The 25,827-nt window shown below is 37.3% G+C and overlaps 3 protein-coding genes across 13 annotated transcripts in view; 2 read left to right on the forward strand and 1 right to left on the reverse strand.

The window, feature by feature from the left end:
* LOC118267287 (mediator of RNA polymerase II transcription subunit 13) overlaps nucleotides 1-1,500 on the reverse strand; it is a 58,680-nt gene extending 57,180 nt beyond the window's left edge. For 5 of the 10 annotated variants that reach the window (XM_050703279.1, XM_050703272.1, XM_050703276.1 and 2 more), the window contains exon 1: nucleotides 1,263-1,500. In XM_050703279.1, the coding sequence (XP_050559236.1) occupies nucleotides 1,263-1,331 (69 nt within the window). In that variant the 5' untranslated portion in view covers nucleotides 1,332-1,500. The remainder of the gene's footprint in view (nucleotides 1-1,262) is intronic. The other 5 variants (XM_035581201.2, XM_050703277.1, XM_050703278.1 and 2 more) reach the window with 1 other exon arrangement.
* A 367-nt stretch (nucleotides 1,501-1,867) lies between these two features.
* On the forward strand, nucleotides 1,868-3,623 carry LOC118281686 (39S ribosomal protein L50, mitochondrial). The gene is made up of 5 exons (XM_035602334.2): nucleotides 1,868-2,046; nucleotides 2,129-2,214; nucleotides 2,637-2,833; nucleotides 3,017-3,136; nucleotides 3,443-3,623. The coding sequence occupies exons 1-5, from the start codon at nucleotides 2,002-2,004 to the stop codon at nucleotides 3,556-3,558; spliced, it is 564 nt and encodes a 187-aa protein (XP_035458227.1). The 5' UTR covers nucleotides 1,868-2,001; the 3' UTR covers nucleotides 3,559-3,623.
* Nucleotides 3,624-4,736: 1,113 nt separating this feature from the next.
* Nucleotides 4,737-25,827, forward strand: part of LOC118281687 (protein KIAA0100) — a 38,715-nt gene continuing 17,624 nt past the window's right edge. The window contains exons 1-27 of one of the 2 annotated variants that reach the window (XM_050702856.1): nucleotides 4,737-4,917; nucleotides 5,004-5,130; nucleotides 5,515-5,811; nucleotides 6,764-6,915; nucleotides 6,958-7,021; nucleotides 7,359-7,520; nucleotides 7,955-8,044; nucleotides 8,530-8,691; nucleotides 11,314-11,461; nucleotides 11,826-11,993; nucleotides 12,139-12,347; nucleotides 12,680-12,989; nucleotides 13,251-13,580; nucleotides 13,863-14,052; nucleotides 14,467-14,635; nucleotides 14,819-14,941; nucleotides 15,322-15,560; nucleotides 15,898-16,070; nucleotides 20,986-21,150; nucleotides 21,494-21,694; nucleotides 22,087-22,280; nucleotides 22,568-22,689; nucleotides 22,895-23,042; nucleotides 23,514-23,732; nucleotides 24,115-24,312; nucleotides 24,863-24,979; nucleotides 25,467-25,650. In XM_050702856.1, coding sequence (XP_050558813.1) covers nucleotides 4,859-4,917; nucleotides 5,004-5,130; nucleotides 5,515-5,811; nucleotides 6,764-6,915; nucleotides 6,958-7,021; nucleotides 7,359-7,520; nucleotides 7,955-8,044; nucleotides 8,530-8,691; nucleotides 11,314-11,461; nucleotides 11,826-11,993; nucleotides 12,139-12,347; nucleotides 12,680-12,989; nucleotides 13,251-13,580; nucleotides 13,863-14,052; nucleotides 14,467-14,635; nucleotides 14,819-14,941; nucleotides 15,322-15,560; nucleotides 15,898-16,070; nucleotides 20,986-21,150; nucleotides 21,494-21,694; nucleotides 22,087-22,280; nucleotides 22,568-22,689; nucleotides 22,895-23,042; nucleotides 23,514-23,732; nucleotides 24,115-24,312; nucleotides 24,863-24,979; nucleotides 25,467-25,650 — 4,720 coding nt within the window. In that variant the 5' untranslated portion in view covers nucleotides 4,737-4,858. Of the gene's footprint in view, nucleotides 4,918-5,003; nucleotides 5,131-5,514; nucleotides 5,812-6,763; nucleotides 7,022-7,358; nucleotides 7,521-7,954; nucleotides 8,045-8,529; nucleotides 8,692-11,313; nucleotides 11,462-11,825; nucleotides 11,994-12,138; nucleotides 12,348-12,679; nucleotides 12,990-13,250; nucleotides 13,581-13,862; nucleotides 14,053-14,466; nucleotides 14,636-14,818; nucleotides 14,942-15,321; nucleotides 15,561-15,897; nucleotides 16,071-20,985; nucleotides 21,151-21,493; nucleotides 21,695-22,086; nucleotides 22,281-22,567; nucleotides 22,690-22,894; nucleotides 23,043-23,513; nucleotides 23,733-24,114; nucleotides 24,313-24,862; nucleotides 24,980-25,466; nucleotides 25,651-25,827 lie in introns of both variants that reach the window. The other variant, XM_050702855.1, reaches the window with a different exon arrangement.

Here is a 25,827-nt window from a genome sequence, read left to right on the forward strand (position 1 = left end):
GGCCCGCTTATGGGAAAGTTACAATCATTACGACCATTCATAAACGGTTGAATGAGCGCAAGACGCCTGCGCAGCCGGCGAGCGCGCGCGCACCGACCCCGCGAGTCCCGCGACATCTGTGAAGTTGCCGTGCAGATGCCGCGCATACCTCAACATAAACTAAACAGAAGTAGAGCCAGAGAACATTCACTGCTTCACAATCAGTGATAACTTTCAGACTTGCATGGTATCAATTTGATTGCAAGCATCTTTTTGCGTAATGTTCCTGGCAAAGTGTATTGAACCCAAACGCGACACCTAGTAGCACCCGATGCGTCACCGCCTATGTGGACGAGAAAAAATTCCACGCGACAAAAGCAGCGATGTCCGCAAACGGCGCATAAATAATTAGACAATAAGCAGGCAGGGCAAGAAATCGGTAATTTGTATCGCGTCGAGATAGGCGGAGCGCAGAGGGAGACGGGTGCAGGCAGGCGCGCGCCGCCGCGGAGATATGGCAACGCGTCAGGTGGAAGTGGCGCCCGTGCTGTGCTCGCTTCTCGCCGAGGACGACCGACCGCCCCCGGCGCCCCGCACGCCCGCCCCTCACCCGCTAATCCTCACCCGAACACAATCTGATAAAATTCGCGCCAGCTATGAACATTACGCAAAGCTACTCAACACTACAACACTGCGATAATGAATGACCCGACAGTTTTTTTTAACACGCACATAAACATTACTCCTCATGTATCTACATTGTGTGGTATTTTCGAACGGTACGAAGCGAAAAATGTATTAAGAAAGTTATTTCCTCAACCTGGCGAAACTAGTCTTGCGAACGCATTACGGTCCGCGTTACGGCCAGGTGAATTCAAAATGACCTCTATGGGCCGGTGGCTTCTTGTGGCCTCGCTCGCCGAATGCGTTGACATTTTGTGGGTTAGCAACATGACATGACTCTGAGTTGTGGCGAGAACGATGCCAGGATGACTAACGGGCAACCGTCATTAGCCGCCTAAACGTAAATTGTCCTATACAAAAACTTTAACGCAATAGATCGATTCGGCAGTTGTAGCGCAATAAGGTGAATTTTGTATATCAGCGTCCACTAACGATAATCACATCGTCTACTTAGACGTCGTGGACTCATTATTTAGGAAATACTAAACATGCTACGGCCACCTGAGAACAATAGCGCACGATACTAACATCACGTAAATCGTAATGATTTCGAAAGAAAAGTACATACGAGTTCTTTCATCAATGTAAAAGTGACTTACCAAGGCGAAGAAGTTCGTGTGGCAATCCTCGAGACTTGCACCGTTTGTTTGGTGATTTTGATGCGTCATGGTAGTCCGGGGCACTTCATTTTCATTTCACAACACTAATAACGGGTTCAATCTTAAAGAAACCACTCAAAATCTTAAAATCATCACCGACATTTAGTGAAGTTTTCACCTTTCAATGGCGACTGGAAAATGGCGGATAGGAAACAACAACCCAAGCCGACAGTGCTGCCACAGGCGGTCGAAGACATAAACTAGTTTCGTCTAGAAATGTAGATGCGTTCCGTTCAACTTATTGCTGACTTCATTAAGTTGTCGAGTATAATATTTTTACATTTTTCTTTAGAATTTAATGACAAATTGAGTAATCATTTTTTAATATTATTATTTAAAAACTAAAGCAAACTTACCAAATTAATATCTTTTCATTCATGAGTACTAGATTAAGGCAAGCAAACATTTATATTTAGATTTTTGTCAGAATAACAAATATTTTTTGTATTTAATTTAATCGATTTGATAAAAACAGTTATTAAAAAAGTATTCCCTTCTATAAACAAAAATAAAATAATCTAATTCTGCACAAATGTGCGTGTAAAGAATTTTTCAAGATCTGTCAAACTGGAAACGGGTTATAATAATAGCAGTTTTAATAATTTATTTTCACAAGTATTTCAGATAATTATAACATAAAAACCTCTTATCTATCAAGTTTTAAATAATATTAAATAAAATGCTTCGAAATGTGTTATGTACAGTACCACGGAAACATTTACAGGTTATTTTTTGCACACCTTACCTAATATACGAAATAAATCGAAGTTTTTATGTTATTATAACACAATTCTATCAATTTTCAGGTTATAACAGTCAGATATAAGCAGAAAAAATTCCCGAAAGTGGACAAAAAGTTCCAAGCAGCTGCGGAATCATTAGCAGCCAGAGGGTCAGTAACCAATGTACTATTTTGTTTTGTATCTAGTCGAATTAGCCAAATAGAAATTGTGTAACAACGCAGCAATTGTTAATAACTATACTTTTATTCAATCAACTATTGTAACTTACTTTTTATACAGGATAAATTCATTTATATCAATGTAAATAAATAACCAAAAAGAAAATTACCTTACACAACAAAATAACTAAGCTAAATAGAAAACATCTAACAATCGTTCCTATAAATAAATGAATAGCCTCAAACAGATTTTAATCAAGTTCTATAAATTATACTTAATCTTTTTTATTGTAAGCTTCTTTAGATTTCAGCCATGATCGTCCCACTGCAGAACACCTCACTACCCTCCTTCTCTCCTCTCCATTTAAAGCTTGCTGCGGTTCTTTACTTTAAACATTTCAATATTTTTCCAGTTTCCTGAGACCAACAAAACCATGGGATCCGCCAGCAAACATAGAAGAGACAATCTCAAACATCTGTTCATCCAAGGGTCTAAACAATGATGCTGAGTTTGATGCCCTAGAAACTAAGTTTGCGGTACTCAAGGCTTGTTACGAGGAGACCGGATATGATGTGCCGAATTCCTTACTGCATACCATTGAGAGTGTTGGTATGTATGGCATAATCTAATCTATCATGACTGTATTGTGTTTTATAATGAAATGCTTATATCCTGGACTTTTATACACATGTAGATCCATGTTTTGGGTTTTTTATTGGATATACAACTCAAAATCACATCTGAATATTGGAAAAAAATTAGCTTATTGTTCTATTTAATATTGTTTTCCAGCTGATCTAAAACAATTTTACAAAACTCCTGTGGATACTGCAACACCGTTTGAAGCTCTGAAGAGAATGGAACTGCCCAAAAACTTGCATGTACAGCCAGACTATGTCAGATTCCATCCAGGTAAATACATGTTCAATCACTGTTTATTTTAAAAGCTTATAATATTGCAACAAACTTTTCAGTGTTATGATTCTATTCGATTTTTATGAACCCTTTACATCAGGATTTTGTAGTGTTTAGTTTCTTAACAGAAGTTTAACCTTCAATGTTCATTCAATTTCATGTGAAAATCGAAACAAAAATAAAGCATCCACACCTTTTTTGCTCACTTATTGCACTAATCAAAAACCACTAAAGATTACACAAGTTAATCTTGTAAGTTCTCCCCTGTCTTTGCCTAATATGTCATAAACATTTTCATTACAGATAAAGATACTATGTTTGGTGGTGTGTCTGCATTCCCCAAGAGTTCCACCATTGTATCTGGTTTGAAGTCGAGGAAGAAGTACGAAGGCTACTCCGCCAAGCGATCATGGCCCTGATGTATTTATGTAGTTTAAAATATATGTTGTATAGTTTTAGTTGATAAATAAAGGTGTTAAACTTATGTTTTTATTTTCTTATTTACCTATCAGATGTTAGACTAGATGCTAGACAATAAATTTATATACAATATAATCATCACATGCCTGATTCCTATTTCAGTTAAATGGCCCAATGGCATTTTGTTGATTCCATTCCCAGTATAGGGCTTTTCAAGGCAATCAGTTGCCCAGCCACCGCACCAACTGTGTAGTCAAATATTTATAATCTTCTCAACAATAGCTTGAAGCCTGAAACTGCTTATAAAATAAGAACATAGTATGGCATGTAACATCATACCTGAACTGATGGGATTAAAGTTTACAATTAAAATATATATTCAGAGAATTTCTAAAATGATCCTACAATAAATTGACCCATTCTTCTAAGAGTAAAGAACATCAATGAAAAAATAATTAAGGAGGGGCAGCGCCTTAGTCACTGGTGACTGGGGATTATTGAAGCTCATGACTGTTCATGGGCCTGATTAGAAAGTCTACTCAAAGTTAGTACTAAGTACTAAAAATATTTTTGGATGAACCAATTCTGAGCAAATCCGTTTTGTTCTGTGCTACTATTTTATAGCACACTCTGTCTAACATCAAGACATTTCAATTAATGATTCGTTTATTAATCTTCAGTTATACGTCCATTCTGTACAATGTGATAGGGGTGGGACTTCTAACCCGTTAACGCTGAGTACTACATCTAATTTTATCGACAAAAGTCGGGGGTCGAAGGGGTCGAATCCCCTGTATAATATTGGGTGCTGCTGAAGCCCATTAGGTACCTTATTTCAACGATTTTTTTCAAACATCTAATAACCCCTTATCCTTTCATTCTTGGCAATCGTGCTTGCCTCAGTTGCCACTCGATCAACGAAGCAGTCTTATAAAGTTGACTCCTCTAATGTCCTTAGTCGTACTATTAGGTTTGTATCCTTCTGAGTTCTGACTGGGTTTGTATTGCTGTGAAATAGCTGAGAATTACTAAAAAAAATAAAATTACAAGCCTTGTCCCTCTTTTAGTTGGTCAGTGTGGGCGCCAAAGACCAAAGATCAAAATGTTAATTTTCATAAGAGTCACTTTCTCTTTTCCTATTTGAAAACATGTTTTTGAACGAAGCCAAATTGACAGATCATATGAAAGTTGATTTCAACATATTTTGAGGTTATAGACGAGACGAATCTCGATCTAATATGAACGTATTTACTCAACTAATTAACGAATGATTAAACGAAATGATTTAACCGTTCAAAAATGAACGCCCTACTGATATTATTTTTGATATTTGTCGTTATTTACTCTTGTGTTTCATGGTAAGTCGTGGATTCTTCGATGACACCGCTATTTTTATTATTGTTTTGTGTTTTGTTTACTATTCTGTAACATTGGATATTTTTAGGCTCCTACCTACGTTACTGGCATGGCTGTTCATGAGAAAATACCATATAAAGTTGAAAATTGGTAGAATCGCTGTGCCAAAGTTGATACTCAAAGATGTAAGCCTATCCAAAGATAGGTATTCGATAGTAAGTTGTCACTTATTTACATTTGTAGTTCCATACGTAATATTAGTTTTGAGACGTGTTGGCTGTTCATGCCATATGTCCTGATGTAACTATGGGCTAATAATGTAACAATAACAGACTGACTTTATTGTTAAGTAAAATTTAAAACAGAATCATACATAATTCATGTAAATGATGAAAATTCTAACAAGATGAATGATAATACAAATTTCATAATAAAAAAACACAAACCTATTAAAATGAGGACTGACTTATACTTAAATAAAGGTGAAATAAATATTAAATTTAAAACACCTACAAGCAAATGGCATCATCATCATAAAATTTTATTACCACATAAACATATAAATAACAGCTACATAATATAGCTTATATTATTTACAGCATATAGATGAAATCTCATTTCAAAGTAGTTGTTTCAACTCCGAAATCAATAAACTCGTATCAGTTGTAATCCGAGGAGTGGAAGTGACCAACAATGTGGAGGAAAAAAAGAATGTGGTTGTGGAGACAATCCTCAAACCGTTACTATCGAAGCAGAACTCCACCGCAAGATCCGATGGTTACGAGGAGATGACAGACTTCAGTAATCTTGAGAGTAACCTGAATAGGATAGCTAATAAGAAGCTGTTGGATTTTAGAGACAAGAAACTACCACCAAGCTTGATTATGTTTGCTCAGGTATGAGTTACTATTATGTACTATGTTCTGCCTGCAACTTCATACAACCAATCCCATATCTTTTTTTTTACCATAGGATATTATTATATTATATTAGTGTACAATATAAAAAAATGCTTCATGTTATTACTACTACAGTGACATTACAGTCTCCAATTTTAAGGTTTTAGCCCAAGACCACAATGCAAAATATTATATTATTTTATTTGTAGACAGGCAGGCAGTTGAAACAACTGACAACGCCCGCATTCTGTTAATTTTCACTAGTTCACTTCTTGCAGTTTAGTAAATACTTGTCTAGTCGATTTTTAAATTGATTCATATTTTCAATTTTAAATCCTTTTGAGACAAGCCGAAATTATGTCCAGTTTCTGATATTTCATATCATATCGTAGATTGATCCTTACTGGATATAAAAGGCATGATTTATTATCCATATGAGCACTGTGTTATATCACATTTACAGATGTCACAACTCACTAATATAATTATCATTAGACTGCTACTGCTTAATTCAATTACATTATTAGATTTATTAGTATTGTCAGTTTATAGTGATGTTATGAGTCATTACATATTATACAGGGTGTAAACAGAACACCTAATATTAATGGACTATGATGTTGTATTAAATCCTGCTTATTTTCTGTACATATACCTATGTTCTCTTAAACTCTTACTCTTACCTACCTACCTAGAATTCACAAAGTGCATGTAAGTTTGTTTCTTTATAAATTGTAGTTTACACACTTGAACAAAAGAACACTTAGAGAAGAAGTTTTACATATTTCTTAATTTTGATTAAACACTCACAAACAACTATCAACCGATTTCCTAGTCTTAAGCACTAAATATTTCTCATTTTTGTCTGTAACCACTATGACCTTAATTTAATTTAAAAGAAATATTAAGCTCCAAGTATTAATAAATCATATTTAATTTCCTTTTCCAGTTCATGGGTGTACACATATTCAGTGCATCAGCAACTATTCATAGTGGAACAGTTGACAACCCTTGGTCTTTAACTCTAACTGCTGCCGAGGTACACGCAGATGGCGCTGCGGGCGGGCCTGCGCGTGCGCTGGTGTTCTCTACCAAGTTGGTGGAAGCTAAAGCGAAGGTGGTGGGGAAGGGGGAGTGTTTAGGGGAAGCTATGTGCTGTCTGGTGATTGAGGGAACTGTTAAGGCTGATGGTCCTTTAAATGTAGAGGTAAACTGACATATAACTGAATGTCATTTCTATAAGAAGAAGATTGGTAAAATATATTATCAGTTAGTCTTTTCTTAAAAAGTATAATGAAGTTGTTATCCAGTCAATTTTTTTTTTAAAGTAGATATTCACAATTTGTATACTTAATTCACTTACTATTTATAGCAATATTTTTATTAGTAGATATTTTTTACCTTACTCTTCATAGTGATACCTTATTAATAGGTATCGGTTTTTTACTTCCTCTATTTGTTTTCGCATTGTTGATTACTTTGCTGACGACTTTCTTCCAATGACTTTACTTCAATACTTAACCATCGGCACATTTTTGTTTCAGAAAATCCACGCATTAATCAGTAACACGGCAGTGACGTTCAAGGACGAGTTGTACCAGTTCCTTAAAAGCCAGAAGAAGCGCCGGCGCACCCCAGTGTTACAAGTTAACGATGAAGATCATCTCGCCACTCTTATTCCGAGACTCTCACCTGTTATACCAAAGGTAACATTTTGTACCTTGTTGCAATAGTAAAGAGTTTATTTTTGTTTAACAGTGTTGATGTGTGGTAGGTTTCATCGAATTTTCATTACTTTTGGTAATGATTGTGCACTGATGGACGATGAGTCTCTTTTATATGGATAAGTGTGACTGCCATAATCGCCACTGCTGGTAGGCAGATTGTTTTTCGCAGTTTAAAAGGTTTAGGTTGAGCGGAGATAACTGTTACTCAATCTTTGACAATGAGATTTCTTTTTTTTTAAATAACGTTGACCCACACTAGGTTTTACTCATGTGTCGTGGGTGCGTTTTCAAACATACAAGTTCACACACACACATGACACCGCGCTAACTGTGCAGTCAAAGTTAATATTGATTGGTGTATGTTTTCCTAGATACAAAAAGCGATGAAATTAATAAATGTTTTTTTGTTTCAGATATTCAGCTTAAAGATAGACTCGACCAGAATAAGTTGCAAGGACAAAACTGTAAATACTAACTTTGAGATGTCTTTGCAGAGTTTACAAGTAAGTTCCTATTAATTTTTCTTTACTATATTGAATAATAGCGAAAATGTTAGCCTACTTTTCCTAATGACAGGACAGACTCTTCAGAATGTACCTTTTCCTACTGGACAATGGCATCTTACTCAAATAAAACATGAGCATTAAACCTTTTGAAATTCCTTCACCGTATATTAGTAGCCTAAATAAACTCAAAAAGTAAGATATATACTTAAAAAAGTCACATTACTACATATACTTGCCATTACCCCTAATACGAGTTTGTTTTTCGTTTAAGGAGATGAAAACGATCGAGTGTTTGGCACTCTGATTGGCCGGCTCCATTGTACCAACCAATCATAGCGCCCAACGGGCTCTCGTTTTACATAAAACAAACTCATACTAAGCTCTAACTTTTCGAACAACTCCATCTTCATACTTGAGAATAGGACACTTGCCATCCTCGGCCTTATCTCCCCAGGCATTTACCTAACTTTATATTCCCCCAGGTAAACTCCAGATTCAGTGCAGCATCAGTTCACTACGACGAGGCTGGCGTGGAGGTGAGCGGCCTGCCGCAGGTGTACGTGGCCTTCCAGATGGAACAATACCAGCTCGTCGCTGACGGTCTACCTCTGGCTGTTCTTAACAAGCTGAAACTGGATGCCAAGGTAGGCATGTTCCTTGTTGATCTGTTTTCTACTTTATGCTGTAGGGTTTATAGTTCAAAGTTGTATTGTAACGTGAATTGGTAGGACATTAATAGATTTATATTAGTAACTAGCTTTTGCCCGCGACTTCGTTCGCGTGGAATAGTGACTTCCGGCAAATTTTTGGTTTTAACCACATAGTTCCCATAGCTATAGGCTGATGATGATGATGATGAGTTGCCGATCTCGCGGGATCTCTTCAAAAATGAGATGTGGAAGATATTCCAGGGAACTCTTCAAAAATCAACATAATGAGCTCTGCGTTTGATTTTAATAGATGTATACTCACTTAGGGCATTGAAAAAATAGTTTAAAAACGGACTTAAACTAACTTAAAACTAAAGAAAGCTACGAATTACGAATTTATAACAATTAAAAAAGAAATTATATTAGAACCTATCCTTTATGCTATAATAACCAAGCTTAAACTAAATAATTTAAAAGAAACGACTTAAATCTAATCTAATTAATTTATAAATTAGACTTACAATTTTATTAAAATAACTAACTAAGTAACTACAGTAACTACTAATAATCGATATCAAACTAAACCTACGTTAAAAAGTTAAACCAGAAAACCAGGAAAACCCAACAAATAAACTTATTAATTGACAAATTCAACGAAACCAATTTAGAATATACGAAACAGCAGGACCACTACAGACAAATAATCATACGACTGATAATACACATTTTCTACAATAGTACCGAAGCGCTCGGCCGATACCCAACCAAATAATTGTAACAAAACCATAGCGCAATCTATTTCGATCCCAACGCCATCTATCGAGGATAAAGACAACTTGGATTATTTATTTATACTCCGTTCGGGCATTTTCTTTGTACTAAAAGTTTAATTATATTGATATAATTTTTTTCATACCTTTTTACTATTTGTTAACTTTTTTCGATGAATTAAAACAATAACATGAACCGAAGTCGTGTAACGATCGACATAGAATTATCTATACTCCGTTAGAGCGTTTTCTTTGTACTAAAAGTTGTATTATGTTATATTTTTCATTGCTTTTTACTATTTTGTAAAAACAAATTTCCAATAAATTAAAACAATAACATGAACTGAACAATTGTAATTACACCATTGCGCGATCAACGCCATCTATCTACGGAGTATAGGAACAGCCCGACATTGTTCAATTCCGCACTATAAGTACGAAATTGAACAATAGATGGCGCTGTATGTCCGGAATAAATTTATTTTTTATTTTATTTTTTTTATTTTTATTTTATTTTTATTTTATTTTTATTTTTATTTCATTTTTATTTTTATTTTTATTTTATTTTTATTTTATTTTTATTTTTATTTTATTTTTATTTTATTTTTATTTTATTTTTATTTTATTTTTATTTTATTTTTATTTTATTTTTATTTTTATTTTATTTTTATTTTTATTTTTATTTTTATTTTTATTTTATTTTTATTTTATTTTTATTTTATTTTTATTTTATTTTTATTTTATTTTTATTTTATTTTTATTTTTATTTTATTTTTATTTTATTTTTATTTTTTTTTTATTTTATTTTTATTTTATTTTTACTTTTTATTTTTATTTTTATTTTATTTTTATTTTATTTTTATTTTATTTTTATTTTATTTTTATTTTATTTTTATTTTATTTTTATTTTATTTTTATTTTATTTTTATTTTATTTTTATTTTATTTTTATTTTATTTTTATTTTATTTTTATTTTATTTTTATTTTATTTTTATTTTATTTTTATTTTATTATTATTTTATTTTATTTTTATTTTATTTTTATTTTATTTTTATTGTATTTTTTGATTTTTGAAATAAAAATATATCTATGTCCTTTCTAAGGTTCTAAACTATATCTGTACCAAATTTCAACCAAATCCGTCAAATAGTTGCGGAGATTAATGGTATAAGCATAGAATGTTCGACGTGATTCTTTAATTTGACATAACTTTTTTATTTATGAACCGATTGAAATGAAACAAACACTAAATGTAAATTTAAGCATCCCACAATATATTCGTGAAAACCGCATCCAACTCGGATCAGCCGTTTCTGAGATTAGCGCGCACAGACGAACAGACAAACAGACAAACAGACAAACAGACAAACAGACAAACAGACAAACAGACAAACAGACAAAAAAAAAGTTAATTACATTTTTGGGTTCGACATCGACATAACAATAACCCCTGCTATTTTTTTTATTTTTATTTTCAATGTACAGACAGCACTTTTCTACGATTTTATTATATGTATAGATTTCTTTATTGCGTAAGCAGTAAAGTCAATTTTTGTTTGTCTAGAAGATTAAGTCACATTATAGACTACTAACGACCCGCCCCAGCTTCGCATGGGTGCAATGGTGATATATTATGCCTGTATTATACATATAAACCTTCCTCTTGAATCACTCTCCCTATTAAAAAAACCGCATCAAAATCCGTTGCTTAATTTTAAATATTTAAGCATACAGACAAACAAAAAAAAAATAGCGACTTTGTTTTATACTATGGACTATTGTTATTGTGAAAATAAATATTTATTATTAAAGAGTCAGTATATAATGTTATATTATTTTGTTCCAGCTGGAGAAAGGAGTATTAAATCTATATTTAATAATAAGTACACTGAACGTAAGTTATTGTCACACAGACGCATTTAAATGGTACAAATCCATTAAAGACAAAATAAGGAAAGCACAGCCTTTACAAATAATGGAAGTGGAGTCACCTTGTGAGTATACAAACACTAGTATTATTTAAAGTAATTAACCGCCGCACTCAGAGACATGCAATGGTTACTTAAACTATTTTGTTCCGAAAATGTGGTTTGCACTGTGACACAAAAATCGCCCCTGCCCAATGATAGTATATAAGTAAAAAGGTGTAGATAGGTTATAAGCGCTCAGAAAGTGGCACATTAAAATGTGGACAATTGGCAACGTGTTTGTAGTATAGGATCGTTAGATGGAAAATAGAGAGGGGCGTGGTTTGTAACGTCTCGCGCTACCCTTAAAGTTATGACATATCCTCATTTTATTTGCTTCATGGAATGAGTCCATAACAAAAAAATACTATTTACCATCAATTTGTTCCAGCCCCCTCCCCCCCAGTGTGGCTATCCCGAATATTCTCATCGTGCATAGTCCAAGGGTGCGCGGAGTTACGTGCAGTGTCCGTGCACGCTCGACTGACCAATCACAACGCACTCGGCTTCGGGTGCAGTGGGGTCAAGGTCAAACTAGATCAGCTACTGGAGACTAGAGGTTTGTGGGAAAAGAGATCTTATTGCTGTTTAGATAAAGTTGAAGTTGAAATTTACTGTGTGTCTTATTAAGCGAACTGACTGAAAACTTATTCTGAAATGCTTTTACAATGAATAACTCATCCTGATTCCTTTTTTCTTAACAGAAGAATGGTACCGCTGTTCAGTAGCCCGCCAGGCGGTAGGGGGTAACCAATGGGGGGCGGAGTTACTGGTGGATGGGGGGTGGATGGCGTGTGGACCTGCTGCACTGACTATACGCTCCCCTCCACCGCGGAGACACCATACTTGGGGAGAGGCGTTACTAGCTGTGGCACTTGTCAAATGGGCGACACATGGACCTAATGACTCTAAGGTAAAGGGGGTGCATCAATTTTTTTTTATTTGTTAAAGCGCTAATCGAGGTGTTTCATCAGCTTTTGGTAAGTAATGGGCACCACCCATGAATACCCGCGACACCAGAGGAGTTGCCAGTGCGTTGCTTGACTGAGGAGGTGGGAAGGGGTGTTTGGAGCTCCGGTAACCTCACTCACAGGTGGGGCCATGGTGAGCCAGTTGAGACGGTCTTTTTGTGCCAATGCATTATGGCTTTTCCATTTGAAATTACATTCCCTTCCACAGCACACTGGTACACTATACTAGACTCCGTGCAGTAATAATATTTTTTTAATTTCCTTCTTACCACAGGTAGAAGCAATGGTAGACTGTCTCCGTCTAGAATGGAGTCCTATTATAGCTCAAACCATCATATCACTAGCAGATTGCCTAAACGAGTACAAATCCTCATCACCAAGAGTACAGGAGATTGAAGAGGTCCCGGAGACCAGTTCTAATATATCTGTGAACGTGGCCTTGTCTCATATCAACCTGTTCCTCATCGTGAACGAGGATATGTGCCTGATGACCAGGGTGGATGCTGTGACCTTGGAGAAGAATGTCAGCAAATCTGGTGCTGTCATCTCTGGGTTGAAGGTTGTGGATATAGTGCCTTATAAGGGTGAGTCTCTTCATTATTATTTATCTTAGTAGTTATTCTTCAAAAAAATTTTGTTTTCAATTAAAAATAGTATATCTAAAGTTAGAGGTACAAGATTATAAAAATAATTGTTATAGATAGTCGTCACAATATTATCAGACTGTACAGTGACCCCAACTTGCAAAAAATGCTATAACGTCTGTTTATCTATTCTGAATTTTAGTCTTCTAATCTTAAGACACATTTTCATTAGACTTTTTAAAACTTCTTCTATTATTCTAGGGAACATCCATTGTCAGAGATCAGACGAGATACCAGCAACATTTTTCCACGTGAAACTAGCGAGGATAGAGTATCTCTCGAAAGAGAAGTACTCCTCACTCCTAGATGTCCAGTTCATAGAGAACGTGGACTTGGAGTGGAGTGCCAACTTACACCTGAAGGTCTTGACATTCGTTAGAGCCGTGAAGGAGTTCCAAAAGGAGTTGAGAGTGAGAAGGAGTCAGGTTGTGAAGAAGAAAGGGAGTGCGCTTGATTGGAGGGTCGCGTTTAAGGGGGAGACGAATTTGGGACTGATTCTGTCTAAGGAAAATAATATGCTGTTTGCTACAGGTTAGTAGTATTTTGATAGTTTGGATGAGTAAACTTATAAAATGTTAATAAAACATTATTTCCCCCTGTTAAAAATGGGTTTGAGAAGGGTGCGCTACCGCCCGGTCTCTGACAAATGAGTAGTTTCTTAAGCGGTTCTTGCTAAATCTAAATTGCTGATAAACTAGCTTATATCGTCACCTGAATCATTGCTTACTATTTACCATGATTGTGACCAAACAGCCTATAAGTTATTATCAAAAAACCTAGACTATTCACCTTAACTAACTCTAAACTTTCTAGATGACATGACAATAGCCTACGACCACGAGATAGGCCTGTCTATCATATGGAGCAAGCTGAACATGATCCTCAACGGAGACGAGGTCATCATGGTGGAAGGATACTCCCAGGAGCGAGTCGCTGATGACCTTGAGGTCAGGGTCGAGAGGAAGGCCAATGAAGGGTTCGCGCTTACTTGGAATAAGGTTTGGTAAGTTCACATTGAGGTTTTCAAATGGAAATTTTAAATTTATGGAAGGAAGTAAGGAAAGCTAGTGGATTCTTTTATTATAATTTTGGGCATAAAAGAAAATGAATTTTCTGAAATAGAAATCTAAATAATACTTTGCTATATTTTATCGAAGCTTCTCATCATCACCATCGGAACCTATATAGTCTTTTAGGGATTCGTGGTTGTGCTTACATGTGTCCCTACAGTGTAAAAACTGGCCTGTTATTTAGACAGGCAATTTCCTAATTGGTTTCCTTATCTAATATCCGTAAAACGGTCCGAATCCAGTCTTCTAATGGACATAAATCTCTCACGCCACTGAGCATCTTCAACAAACATTTTCATATTGGACCATTGCCAGGCAATTCATAATATCTAACAACTTTCCACCAGGTTAGTAACGGTAGACTCAGTCCGCGTGGTGTTCCCGTACAAGCATCGGTTCGCGGAGGCCGTGCAGGGGGACTTCGTGTCTCTCTTCAAGTGGATCAAGCTGGTGCACGGCATCAAGAAGAAACCCTTCACTGTTGACAGTCCACTGCCTAGTGATCTGCATATTAAGGTATGATTTCCTTTGTCAAGTTAGACAGAAGAAATACACTTGTTTCAATAATTTCCTTAATATTGTGTCGTATTTGACGATTCTAGTCATTGAAAATTAAACTCTATTGGTTTTGATAACAAGTTATATTTTCGTTTATCACATTTTATAGTATTATTCATGATAATATGTGACATTGCCTAGATTGAAGAGCTTCTGATAGAGATGAGCGACGATCCGTTTGAAGTGAAGCTGCGGGACAACTACGAGCTGCTGGAGGACGAGTACAAGGAGAGTCAGAAACGACGCACCATGCTTGATGCTAAGGTACCGTCGAAAATAAGATATTCTGTATACCTACAGATATATGTAATATGTACTTATCATTTTGGAAAATGTAGCAAGTTTTATTACGTTTTTGCGTTGATGGCCTTAAACCCACAACTGGTTTCGAGCAAGCGTGGTGATTAAAGCTCAAACCTTCTCTATGTAAGAACAAGCGTTTGCTCAGCAGTGGGAGAAGAGCGATAAGTGCCCACTGCAGGCTGATGATGTGATGGCCTTAAATATCCACCGTGTGAGCTTGAGTGTTAAGATTCAATAAACTGAAGTTGAGAGTCTAAACCGTTCCTTCCCTACTTGACAATAGGGGTTTAAAAATGCCTGAATCGCTAAGAGATTTCAACCCTTACAACCCTTCCACACAGGTACAGGAACTATGCAAGCCCCACCTCTTCCTACCAGCGGGTAAGGTAGAGGAGTTATACGCAGCACTACGTCAGAAAGACGCTCAGATCTACGTGCAGCGGTGTCGCGCCGCGCCCCCGCCCCGCACGCGGCTGGTGGCCTGCTGTCTGTCGCGGTTCTCCCTGGTGGCTCTAGCAGACCCCACCATACATGGCACGCAGAATGCGCAGGCTAGGCTCCGGGAGATTGATCATGATAGGTAAATGGCGCTTAGTTATTTTTTTATTGTGACATTATGAAAATGATTGAAAAGAGTAATCTTAGACTGTTTGTCTAGTAAGAGATTATACCTTGGAACAAGGAACTACACAGCTTCATTCATAAATAAGCACTGATAAACATGAATTATGTATTAAAAAAAAACTTTCAAATTCCAGAGTAAAGTCCACAGACCTTTTAAAGTCTATTCTTTGTTCCACATAAAACTTTGCTCCCCTGATACCGAAATCTGCATTTAAACTTCATAACAAAAGTCTTAAATTCACAGCCTCTTCACATGTACAACAAATTGCAATAATATAAGTCCATCTCCACAGTCCATGGCCAGAAGACGGTATCGAGTTCACAACGCTCTGGTGTCGCAGTATCAACATGAGTTGCTCTCAGTGGCAGCTGTTACTGAGGGACTTCCCTCAGCCGCTGCTGAGTATGAGCGAGCTGAAGATGTGGGGCACCCTACTAGCTGCGGAAGAACAGGCTCCACCGCGAGGTAAGAGAAATAAGTATAGTTATTATGTATGTATATTGTGCAAGGTTATAAGTAATTATAGGCCTTTGCCACCTGGCAAACGGACACGCAGAAGTGGAGAAAGAACGCAATGATAGCTTAAAATAGATTTTGTCATGTCCGAATAAAAAGGCTATAAATAAAAAAATGGTAAAATTATAAGCAATTAAGTAATTGCGTAAAGTTGCGCGAATATACATGTGAATGTTTGCGCAAAGGTAACTTGCGCAAATTTGCGCAAACATTTTTCGGTTTCGGTTTGAATGGTGATGTAGTTTAGACTTGACGAATAATGGTAATGCCACTTAGTTAGTTTATTATTTGTTTGATAAGTTTCCTACTGGACTACTATTGGGAGAAAACTAGAAAGACAAGTAAAATTTAAGTTTTTTATTCACATCACATACAAGTAAATTACTAAAAGTACATTTAGTAATTAAACAAAGACATATACTTGAGTCGGTTTTAGGAGACCTAGACAAAAGCCTCGAACCGATTACATTTCTAAACTCGCGGTCCGCTTCACTCGGGTCTTTTCCCTCGATTTTATCGGTAATGTGATATCGAATCGGTAATCGATCAATCCGATAAAGTCGAGGAATAAGACGAGGAATAACCACCAATCGTGGTTAAGTCCTTCAGGAGTTTTGCGCTTACAAACATATTGGCGACTAAGTTTTACTTATGTCATTTTTTGATTACAAATAATTTTGAAGAAGAGTAGTAACCATGGACCTTCTTGCTTGTTCTTCTCCATACAATTATTTATTATTTTAATATCGTAAGTCATGAGAAGGCATCATGACAGGGGTCGTATTTTCCACTGGTGCATAGTATCTGTGAAAATATTTAATTATCATAAATTACGAATTTAAGAAACTGGCAGGTAATTTTGCGAATGGACAGTTGGACTGTGTTTCAACGGAAGAAGAACACATTTTTCTTTCTTAAAATAGTATTCGTGAATAGAAAATGCGTAAGAAAGACTTACAGAAAAAAGTAATGACTTCTGACTGGCAGGAGTAGATTTTATATCACACATCATTTCACCAACCAATAAGTGGCCACTGCTGAACAAAAGCCTCTTCTTACACGGATAAGGTTTGAGCATTAATCACCACGCCTGCTCAATGCGGATTGGCGATTTCCAACTTATAATTAGAAATTATTCTTTATATATTCCTTACGATGTTTTCCGCCACCATATGTCAGCGGTGTCTAAATAACATTATAGGAGTAGATTTGTATGGCGTTATCTAATCATTAGGCAATGAAAAAGTACAAAGTTCTTTACCTGTTATGACCATACCGGCCGTCATAATGTTCGTAGCCCGAATGCCTGTAGAAGCCGTAAGGCTGGTACAAAGGGAAGGGTCCTGGCGTTGTGTCGTGGTGGTCATACACTGACTGAGTGTCCGTCTTTAGCAACCACCCTAGTCTGTGGTTAGCCTGCAAAACGGTAAATAAAAAAAATATAATTTGTACATAATACTACTCTTGACTTTGACAAAATGGTTGATACCCCGTTGTGTTACGACATGGGAAATAATCTCAGCATTTGCAACCATACCATATTATCAGAGATGGTGAACCCATACGTGACAACGTGCCATTTTTTTAAAGAAATGTCTTTTTAGGTGCTATATGTGCCATCAAACGTACATAACGTTTTGGTTGTTCGTTAAGTAAAATTCATGCTGAACTGGAGTCATTTGTGGAACTCTGGATATTTAAGTTTATTCATATCTGCAATCTGAATATAGCGACATGCAAAGGACAGATTTTGTGATCGTGTCCAAAATATGGCACGCGTGCTATTGTTCGCCATCCCTGCCATACATCATATTGCAACGATGCGCAAATCAAACCAGAAAAGCGTTGTGCACTAGCCGTTGTTTCCAATGTGAAGCCAATTTTTTCTTTATTGCTTGGACATAATTAGGTAATTTAATTAGGTTTATATAAAAATCTTATCAAACTTAATGATACTTACATAAGGATTATGCGGTTGCTTGTTTCCATGTTGATTATGCATTAGTCCATGCTGGTTATGCGTTGGTCCGTGTAAGTTATGCGTTTGTCCATGCTGATAATGCGTTAGTCCATGTTGGTTATGCATTTGCCCATGTTGGTTATGGGTTTGCCCATGTGGGTTTTGCGTTGGTACATGTTGTTTATGCATTTGCCCATGCTGGTTATGCGTTTGCCCATGCTGGTTATGCGTTTGCCCATGCGGGTTATGGGTTTGCCCATGCTGGCCGTGCATTTGTCCATGCTGGCTATGCGTTTGCCCATGCTGATTATGCGTTTGTCCATGTTGGTTATGCGTTTGTCCATGTTGGGTTTGCATTAAGCCATGCTGATTATACAATTGTCCATGTTGATTGGGCGTTTTATTGTCTCCGTGTGGAACATGCTTGTTATGGCAAGTACAGTGTCCAGAAACAGCTACAGCAATTAATAATAGAGATAGCACCTGTAAAGGTAAAAGTAAAACTATGATGATTATGGTGATATATTGATATTTGAAATGGATTTAAGGATGGGGAAGTTTTGGCATTTGTTAATGGCTTATCGTACAGTGTCCAGAAACAGCAACAGCAATTAATAATAGAGATAGCACCTGTAAATTTAAAAGTAAAACTATGATGAATATGGTGATATATTGGAAATAGATTTAAGGATGAAGGATAGTGGATGAAGTGTGGGCTTTTGTTAATCTTGTCGTATATAGATAGAAAGAGAAGAGAATAAGGTATGTATTTAAAGCTGGATACGAAATATTCTCCTTTGGTGCGAATCTAATGTAGCTATTAGATATGGTTAGTTAGTGTGAGTACTTATTTGAGATTCTTTTTCTCTTCGTTTATGTATGTATATTGTTTAACCACGCTCATAAACGTAAGCTACGTTACTGTAAGTAATAAATAAATCAGACGGTCATAGTATATACTTTGAATAGAAGTGATTAAAAGAGTGAATGAATAATCATGCAAAGGTACGACGGGAACGAAAAGTATCTCTTGTATCCATTTTAATTAATAAAAAGTTATAGTTCTAACCTTGACTTATTTGGGATAGAAAGCAATTAGAAAACTTTACAATATACGCTATTACTATTAAAGATGTATATTTATTTTTTAGGGCATTTATTCAAAACGTACTGTTTATTTATTAACGTTGCCCGACACTAGAATTTTCTCCTGTGTCCGAGACTTGAAACAGCAATTTATGGATCACATAAAGAGTTGCTCCGTGCGGGATATGAACCCACTTTACGTTGCGTGGCAGCCGGTTACCCAGCCACCGTGCACTCACCAAAATTTATTCATATCAATTCACAAGTACATTTTAGAAAATTTAATAAGTAAATATAATTTACCTTAACTGCCATATTGGGAATGTTGTCTTACACAATAACTGACTAAAACTGATATATTATTGTATATGTTCTATCATCTTATACATACATATATGCGCGGTAGTGAAAATGCAGCCAAGGTGATGTTTAATTGCACTTTATGATATATTGGGCTATTAAGTTTTACGGCTAGACTTGGCTAATGATTGATGACTTACTTGCGATTGACGTAATACGAATTTCAGTTTTTAAAAGACTTTGCTCCGTATTTGGATTTTCTTCGGTGTCCTGGGTGTGTTTACAAATATACAATTTGACATACACATGACATCCAGACCCGAAACAACAATTTGTGGATCACACAAAGAGTTACTCCGTGCGGGAATCGAAAACGTTGCGCGGCAGCCTGTGGCCCAGCCACCGCACCAACCGTGCAGTCAATTTTGCAGTCTATGCTAAAATCAAATTACAGTATTTATGGATGAAAATATAGTTTTGTTTTAAATTATTATCAGCATCAACATCAGATAACGTTAATTTAGAGCAAGAGGTCAGTTTGTCCAATCACTGTCTCTTCATTTTAATTGCTTCCCTAACTGCTGAGGATTGTGACTCCCTCTGATTTCGTTCGCCCCTTATCTCTATCTTAATTTTCATTATACCTATTATTTATTGGACGAAAAGACGACAGGTTCACACTAGCTCCCTCTGTTGAGTGAAAAAACGGTAGTCTCTATGTCGTTAGTCTTATGGGTAATTACGACTACGAGTCTCTAGGTTTGATCTTGAAGTCAAATAAAACATTTTGGCTTTTTGCGCCTATGTTCTCTCTTTTTCTCTCTCTTTCTCTGTAAATTCTCAGATTTGATATTAGTTAACACGCGTGTCTTTTAATGCCAAATATGGATTGAATAAATATTGACTTTCGTCGGTAAATAAGCGTGGTATTCATTGTATGTATGTATTTTAATTAATAAAAGTCCGCAACCCTACTGTTTTATTATATGTATTATTTAACAATAGTGTAGGCAATAGAAATTGAAATAATAGTGTAAGTTACGAGCCGATATGTTTGATTGTTCTAAGCCAAGGACGTCACGCTTAGTGGTTATAAAATATGTTAAATCAATAATATAGAGATTTTATAATGAATATGTTTTTATTATAAATACGATTTCAGCCAGTTATGATATTACGATAAAAGGTATTAGCCACAAGTCGGCCAATGCTGAACATAAGTTTTCTCTAGTAATTTCCAGATTTTATATATTATCCTGTCTGAAGAAAAAGTATCGTCTGTTCTACGATAATCTATCGATGTGTTTGTAACATAGCTATAAGACACATAATGAGGTCTTCATTCTATTTGGAGATGGCGTTACATAAATATTTTTCGTCCCGAAACAAAAAATTACACATTTTTTATCTAATAAAATAAGCAAATCTTCAAACTACTTCGTATACTTATCACATACAAATCTTTCCTGTTTATAATATTAGTATAGACAAATAACATTAACAAATCTTCTTCCACAGCGGTCCGCACAGTGACGATAGACCAGGGCGCTCCATGGGGCGAGCAGGAGTTGGAGCGCAGCATGATGCCTCTCAAGTGGTACTACGACCTCTGCTGCGAGATGGCGGAGTACAGCTACGCGTTCGGACCCTGCTGGGAACCTGTTATAGCTCACTGCAATCTGTGTTAGTATCTTATGTTGCTAAAAAGAATTTATGGGAACCATAAGGTTCATTATTCCTCTTACTATAGGCGCAATAATGGAAGATTATTTATGTTTTTTTTGACACAAATAACATTTGTTAAGTAACATGCAAAGGACTAACTCCTTGCCGGAGTCTGTGTTTCCAAAAAAATACAACTTGGGTGTCTTCAAGTCCCAAGTAAACAGGTTGCTCATAGGTAGGCGTGCTCCATCGTCGGCCACATCATCGCTTACCACCAGACGAGATGGTGGACAAACGCCATCCTATGAAGTATAAAAAGAGTTTTTTATTTACTTTGGACACTTCTTCATAACATTTCCAGCCTTCGACCAAGTATCTCGTCCATCCCTGGATCCGTCAGCGCCCCTGTCCTGGTGGGACAAAGTGCGTCTGCTGATGCACGGCCGGCTGACTGTGAACTGTGCCAAGTTCACGTGTCTGCTACACGTGTCGCTCGATCCTTACAATACCACGGAGGAAATGGAGGTCACCTGGACTGATTTGGTGCTGGATTGGACTAATGGTAAGAGGTTTATGGAGTTTTTTTGAGATTTTGAGACATGTTATGCATTTAATAGTTGTGTAGTAGTCAAAAATGTGTTTAATACCATGGGTTGAATACTGCTAAACTTGTTAATTTTTTAACCTTTAAGAATGATTTATGAGTCTCCTTCTTTGTCGTTGTCGTCTTCCACGACAAGTTAAACTCCTTTAAAATGCATAAAACTTAGTATCAGCATTGGAAAATGAAAGTATTTCTCTTCAAAAACAAAAACAGCCTATGTATTACATTTGCCCCCCCCCCCCTGGTTTTGTGAGTATCCATAGGCGGCGCTGATCATTTACTATCAGGTGACCAGTCTTCTTCTTTCTATAAAAAATATGAAAACCAAGTGGAACATCCCCCCTACACAGGTAGACTGGGTTTCCTGGGCACGCTGGACGTGTACGTGCGCACGGCGAGCAAGTACGACGACTGCCGCGTGCTGCGCGTGCCGGCGCTGCGCCTGTCCGTCAAGCTGGGCTGGCAGTGCGTCGCAGACCCCAGGGACCACCACGCTGTGGCGCCCTGTGCTCCTACCAGGCTGCCCGAGTATTCTAGCAACCAGGTAAGAAGTGCCAGACAATATTATTGTAAAAATTTAGAATAATAAGAAGAATAAATGCACAGGTTAAACATCGCAGTATTTGATGCTCTGAACGTTCTTTATACGCTACGTATCATTTTGCTCAAAGATTTGTTGGTTTAGGTCTTTGTGACAACTTATTTTGTACCTTTTCACTAAAAGTGACGGTTTAAATTTGACAATATTTTCTTTTGGAGCATCAATTTCTAGTTTTAAAATAAGATGTTAAAGTGAGAGCTTTAGTTTAAAATATTGTCAATTGTTTACAGGAACACGACTCGTACCGAGCGTTCAGGTCCCAGGGGTTGGATCTCCACCTCAGCATGGAGACGAAGCCGGTGGACAAAGAGGGAAATGGCCCAGTATTACTGCTGTATGGAAGTACACTCAGGTAACTAATCAAAAAACTATTAAAATTATATTAACTATTATTTTATTTTGGCGACACATGACTTGAGAAGTGAGAGATGTGACGGAGGTCGCACATAAGCGATCGACAAATAAATCAACGGATGACGTCATAAATCCTACATCGCATGTGAAGTTTACATGCGAATTTTATTCCTAATATTCTGTAATTTTGTTTCTATTCTAAGGTGGTTCGAGAGTCTAAAACTGATTCTATCAGGCATCACCCGCCCGACTCGTCGCGGACGTATATTCAAGAACGTGCGCCCGCGCAAGCCGCAACTGTCGCGTCATTACAGAAATGTCAGCGTGTCTGTTACGTTACATAATTTACAGGTAAGTGGGATTTGATACTTGAATACATTATATTTTATTTGAAAATATGTTGTAATAGAAATCCTACTTCATTGCAAAGTATCTATAAACGACACTGCTACGGCCAGATTTGATTCCTAGTCAAAAGTTATTGAGCTTTCTTAAAAAAGAAAGCTAGGATAGAAACTCGAACTTTGCTCTTAATAGTTTGTGGGCAGCCTTATAACGTCTTACAAGATATTGATAAAACCTGGGTATAATCTACCCCCTTTTTAAGGGGGGGGGGGGAAATCATCCATTACCTTTTCTCGCCATGGGCGAGGCGAGAGGGAGTGTCAGGCTCTTACTGACTAAAAATCACCTCGTCATTCCAAATCCTTCTTTTTGAGCCGGAGCCCCGGTAAACCCGCTAGGTAGTCCGCAGCTCTGTAATAATATACCCCTACAAATAAGAACAAAATTAATTTACTACTTCACCATATAATTACTCAGGTGTTCTACTGGTCATCATCATCACTGCAGCGTGGTATAGAGATGTTAGGAGTGCGAGTGACGTGTGGCTCCAAGCACCGCCTGTCCCTGGTGGCCACCAATGATGGACTGGTCCGAAGGCCCCGCGCCAACTGGACTACAGTGTACATGAACTGTGACCTGAACGACGCTGAGATCTGGTTGAAGACCCTGGCTGCTGATGAAAAGGATGGTGAAGAGGTTTGTTGTTTGATTATGTATTTTTTTTTTATTTGTAGAGATAGAGATCTAAATATATCTGTAAGGTATTGAAATTAAAAAGTCATACATTTTATTTTGATTGATTTGATTACAATATTGAAATTGAATCTTATATAATTATTTAAATGTGAATGAGTTAAACAAATGTTACTCGTAAAACTGCCTTGTTCGTCTAGTTGTAGTCGAATTCTATATTGTCGCAAAATCATCATCATCATCATCATCAGCCGAGAGACGTCCACTGCTGAACAAAGGCCTCCCCTTGTCGCAAAATACACTTGAAAAACGACCTTAATTGTATAGTTATATGGCACCAAATCCTAAGAAAAATTAATACCTAGAGTTGAATGTTTCCCCCCAGTACTCCGGGCTGACCCCCCGCGTGCTAGAGAAGTGCTACTGCCTGTCGGTGCGGCGCGTGTCGTACGGCCGCGAGGCCGGCGCCTGCGCAGGCGCGCCGCCCACGCACCGCCTCGCCGTGCACGACCTCCGGGGGGCCTGGACCAAGCTCAACAGGGACCTGGCCTTCGCGCTCATTGATACTTATATCAAGACTCAGGTATGTTTGACATTTTTATTTTATCACTTTATTTGACTTAAGGGCCTATGTTTCCTAGATGGGACAGACGCCTGTCCTCCACCTTGATCGATTGACCTCGATCATGTCGTGACGCAGGAACGTCACGACATCGATCGACGATCTTCACCTCGCTTCACGTTATGCCGATGCCCACCGCTTCCCCCACTACAGTACGCCGCCAGGTTAACCAAAGATCGACCTCCCTTCATTTTCCCCCCTTTTTTTAATAAGCAAAAACATCCAATCACTTCTCCCGCCTTGGGCGAGTCGAGACACAGTGTCAGACTCTCACTGACCAAAAACCACCCCGTTCCTACTCCTGCTTTTCAAGCCGAAGCCCCGGAAAAACCCGCTAGCTGTGCCGCTAGGTCGTCCGTAGCCCGGTTCCTTTTCCCCTGGCGATTCTACTCCAAAGTATGGCCAATCGGGCCCATTTCCACTTGTGGCATTTGATTTGATAGTCTATGGGTAATTTCGTTGTCATGTGTATGATCTAATAACAATATGTGAATATATCTTTCTTTTACAGCAATTAAAGAAGAATCTATCGACCAAGGCTTTGAAGGAAGAAGAGCAACCGAACACGTCTCCCAAACACCAGCGAGAAGCTGACGTCATCTCCCCACCACCGCCTGTTAATACACAAGTAAGTTGTCACCTACTTATAGTACTCCCAAATTAATACGAATGTACATGGGAGTCGCTAATTGTCGTATTTTTGGAAACACCGGAATCATGTGAATCTGTAAGAGTTAACCAATGGATTTTGCACCTTATTAGAAAGTAATAGGAGTCAATAAGACTGTGTACATCAGGCCGAAAACCATAGGGACATGGCCAAAAATAAATGATTGCAACTTTTCAGTACCATAAAATATTAAAAAATAATCACACTCTTATTCATAAATTTGATTAACTACTTAATTTTCGTTTTTTCTGCTATTTGAGGTCAGAAACTTATGACGTCATAGTGGAGTATTTTATACAAAGTTCATAGAAAATATAGTTTTTTATGTTTCGAAAAAAATATTGAATTTAACTAGTAGAAAACATGCCTATTCGGCAGAGCGAAAAAAATGTTTTTATTTATTCACCATCATGATGGAATAAGTGAATGTTGTGTAATGTCCCAGTCCAGCGGCGTGGCGTCGGGCTGCGGCGGCGGCATGCTGGCGGCGCTGGTGGCGGAGGCCGGGGGCGCCGCGCCCGTGGTCTTCAGCGACGAGCTCAGCGGGGCCGAGGCCGACGCGCCGCCGCCCATCGCCACGCATCTCCGGCACGAACTCGATGACGACAACGCGCATACTGCTTGTCTTAGTATGTATATCTACTTCTCTATGTGAAACCTTTTACATGGTTTTTTTTAAAGGCTGGTAATGTAATTATGAGTCTAATGATGTTCCACGCGGTGATCACTTTTATCATCTGATGATCTGTTTGTTTGTTCTCCCCCGATTATATCGTACGAAAAGTATAGTTTTTATTAAAGCTCGT

This window comes from Spodoptera frugiperda, chromosome 23 (assembly GCF_023101765.2).
Source record: "Spodoptera frugiperda isolate SF20-4 chromosome 23, AGI-APGP_CSIRO_Sfru_2.0, whole genome shotgun sequence".
NCBI classification, from domain to species: domain Eukaryota; kingdom Metazoa; phylum Arthropoda; class Insecta; order Lepidoptera; family Noctuidae; genus Spodoptera; species Spodoptera frugiperda.

Bases quoted from the DNA above. Each gene is read 5' to 3' on its own strand.
- LOC118281686 (XM_035602334.2), top strand. From the start codon at position 2,002: ATGCTTCGAAATGTGTTATGTACAGTACCACGGAAACATTTACAG. The intron at 2,215-2,636 runs GTCAGTAACCAA...ATATTTTTCCAG, and splicing joins GAATCATTAGCAGCCAGAGG to TTTCCTGAGACCAACAAAAC. The intron at 3,137-3,442 runs GTAAATACATGT...TTTTCATTACAG, and splicing joins CTATGTCAGATTCCATCCAG to ATAAAGATACTATGTTTGGT.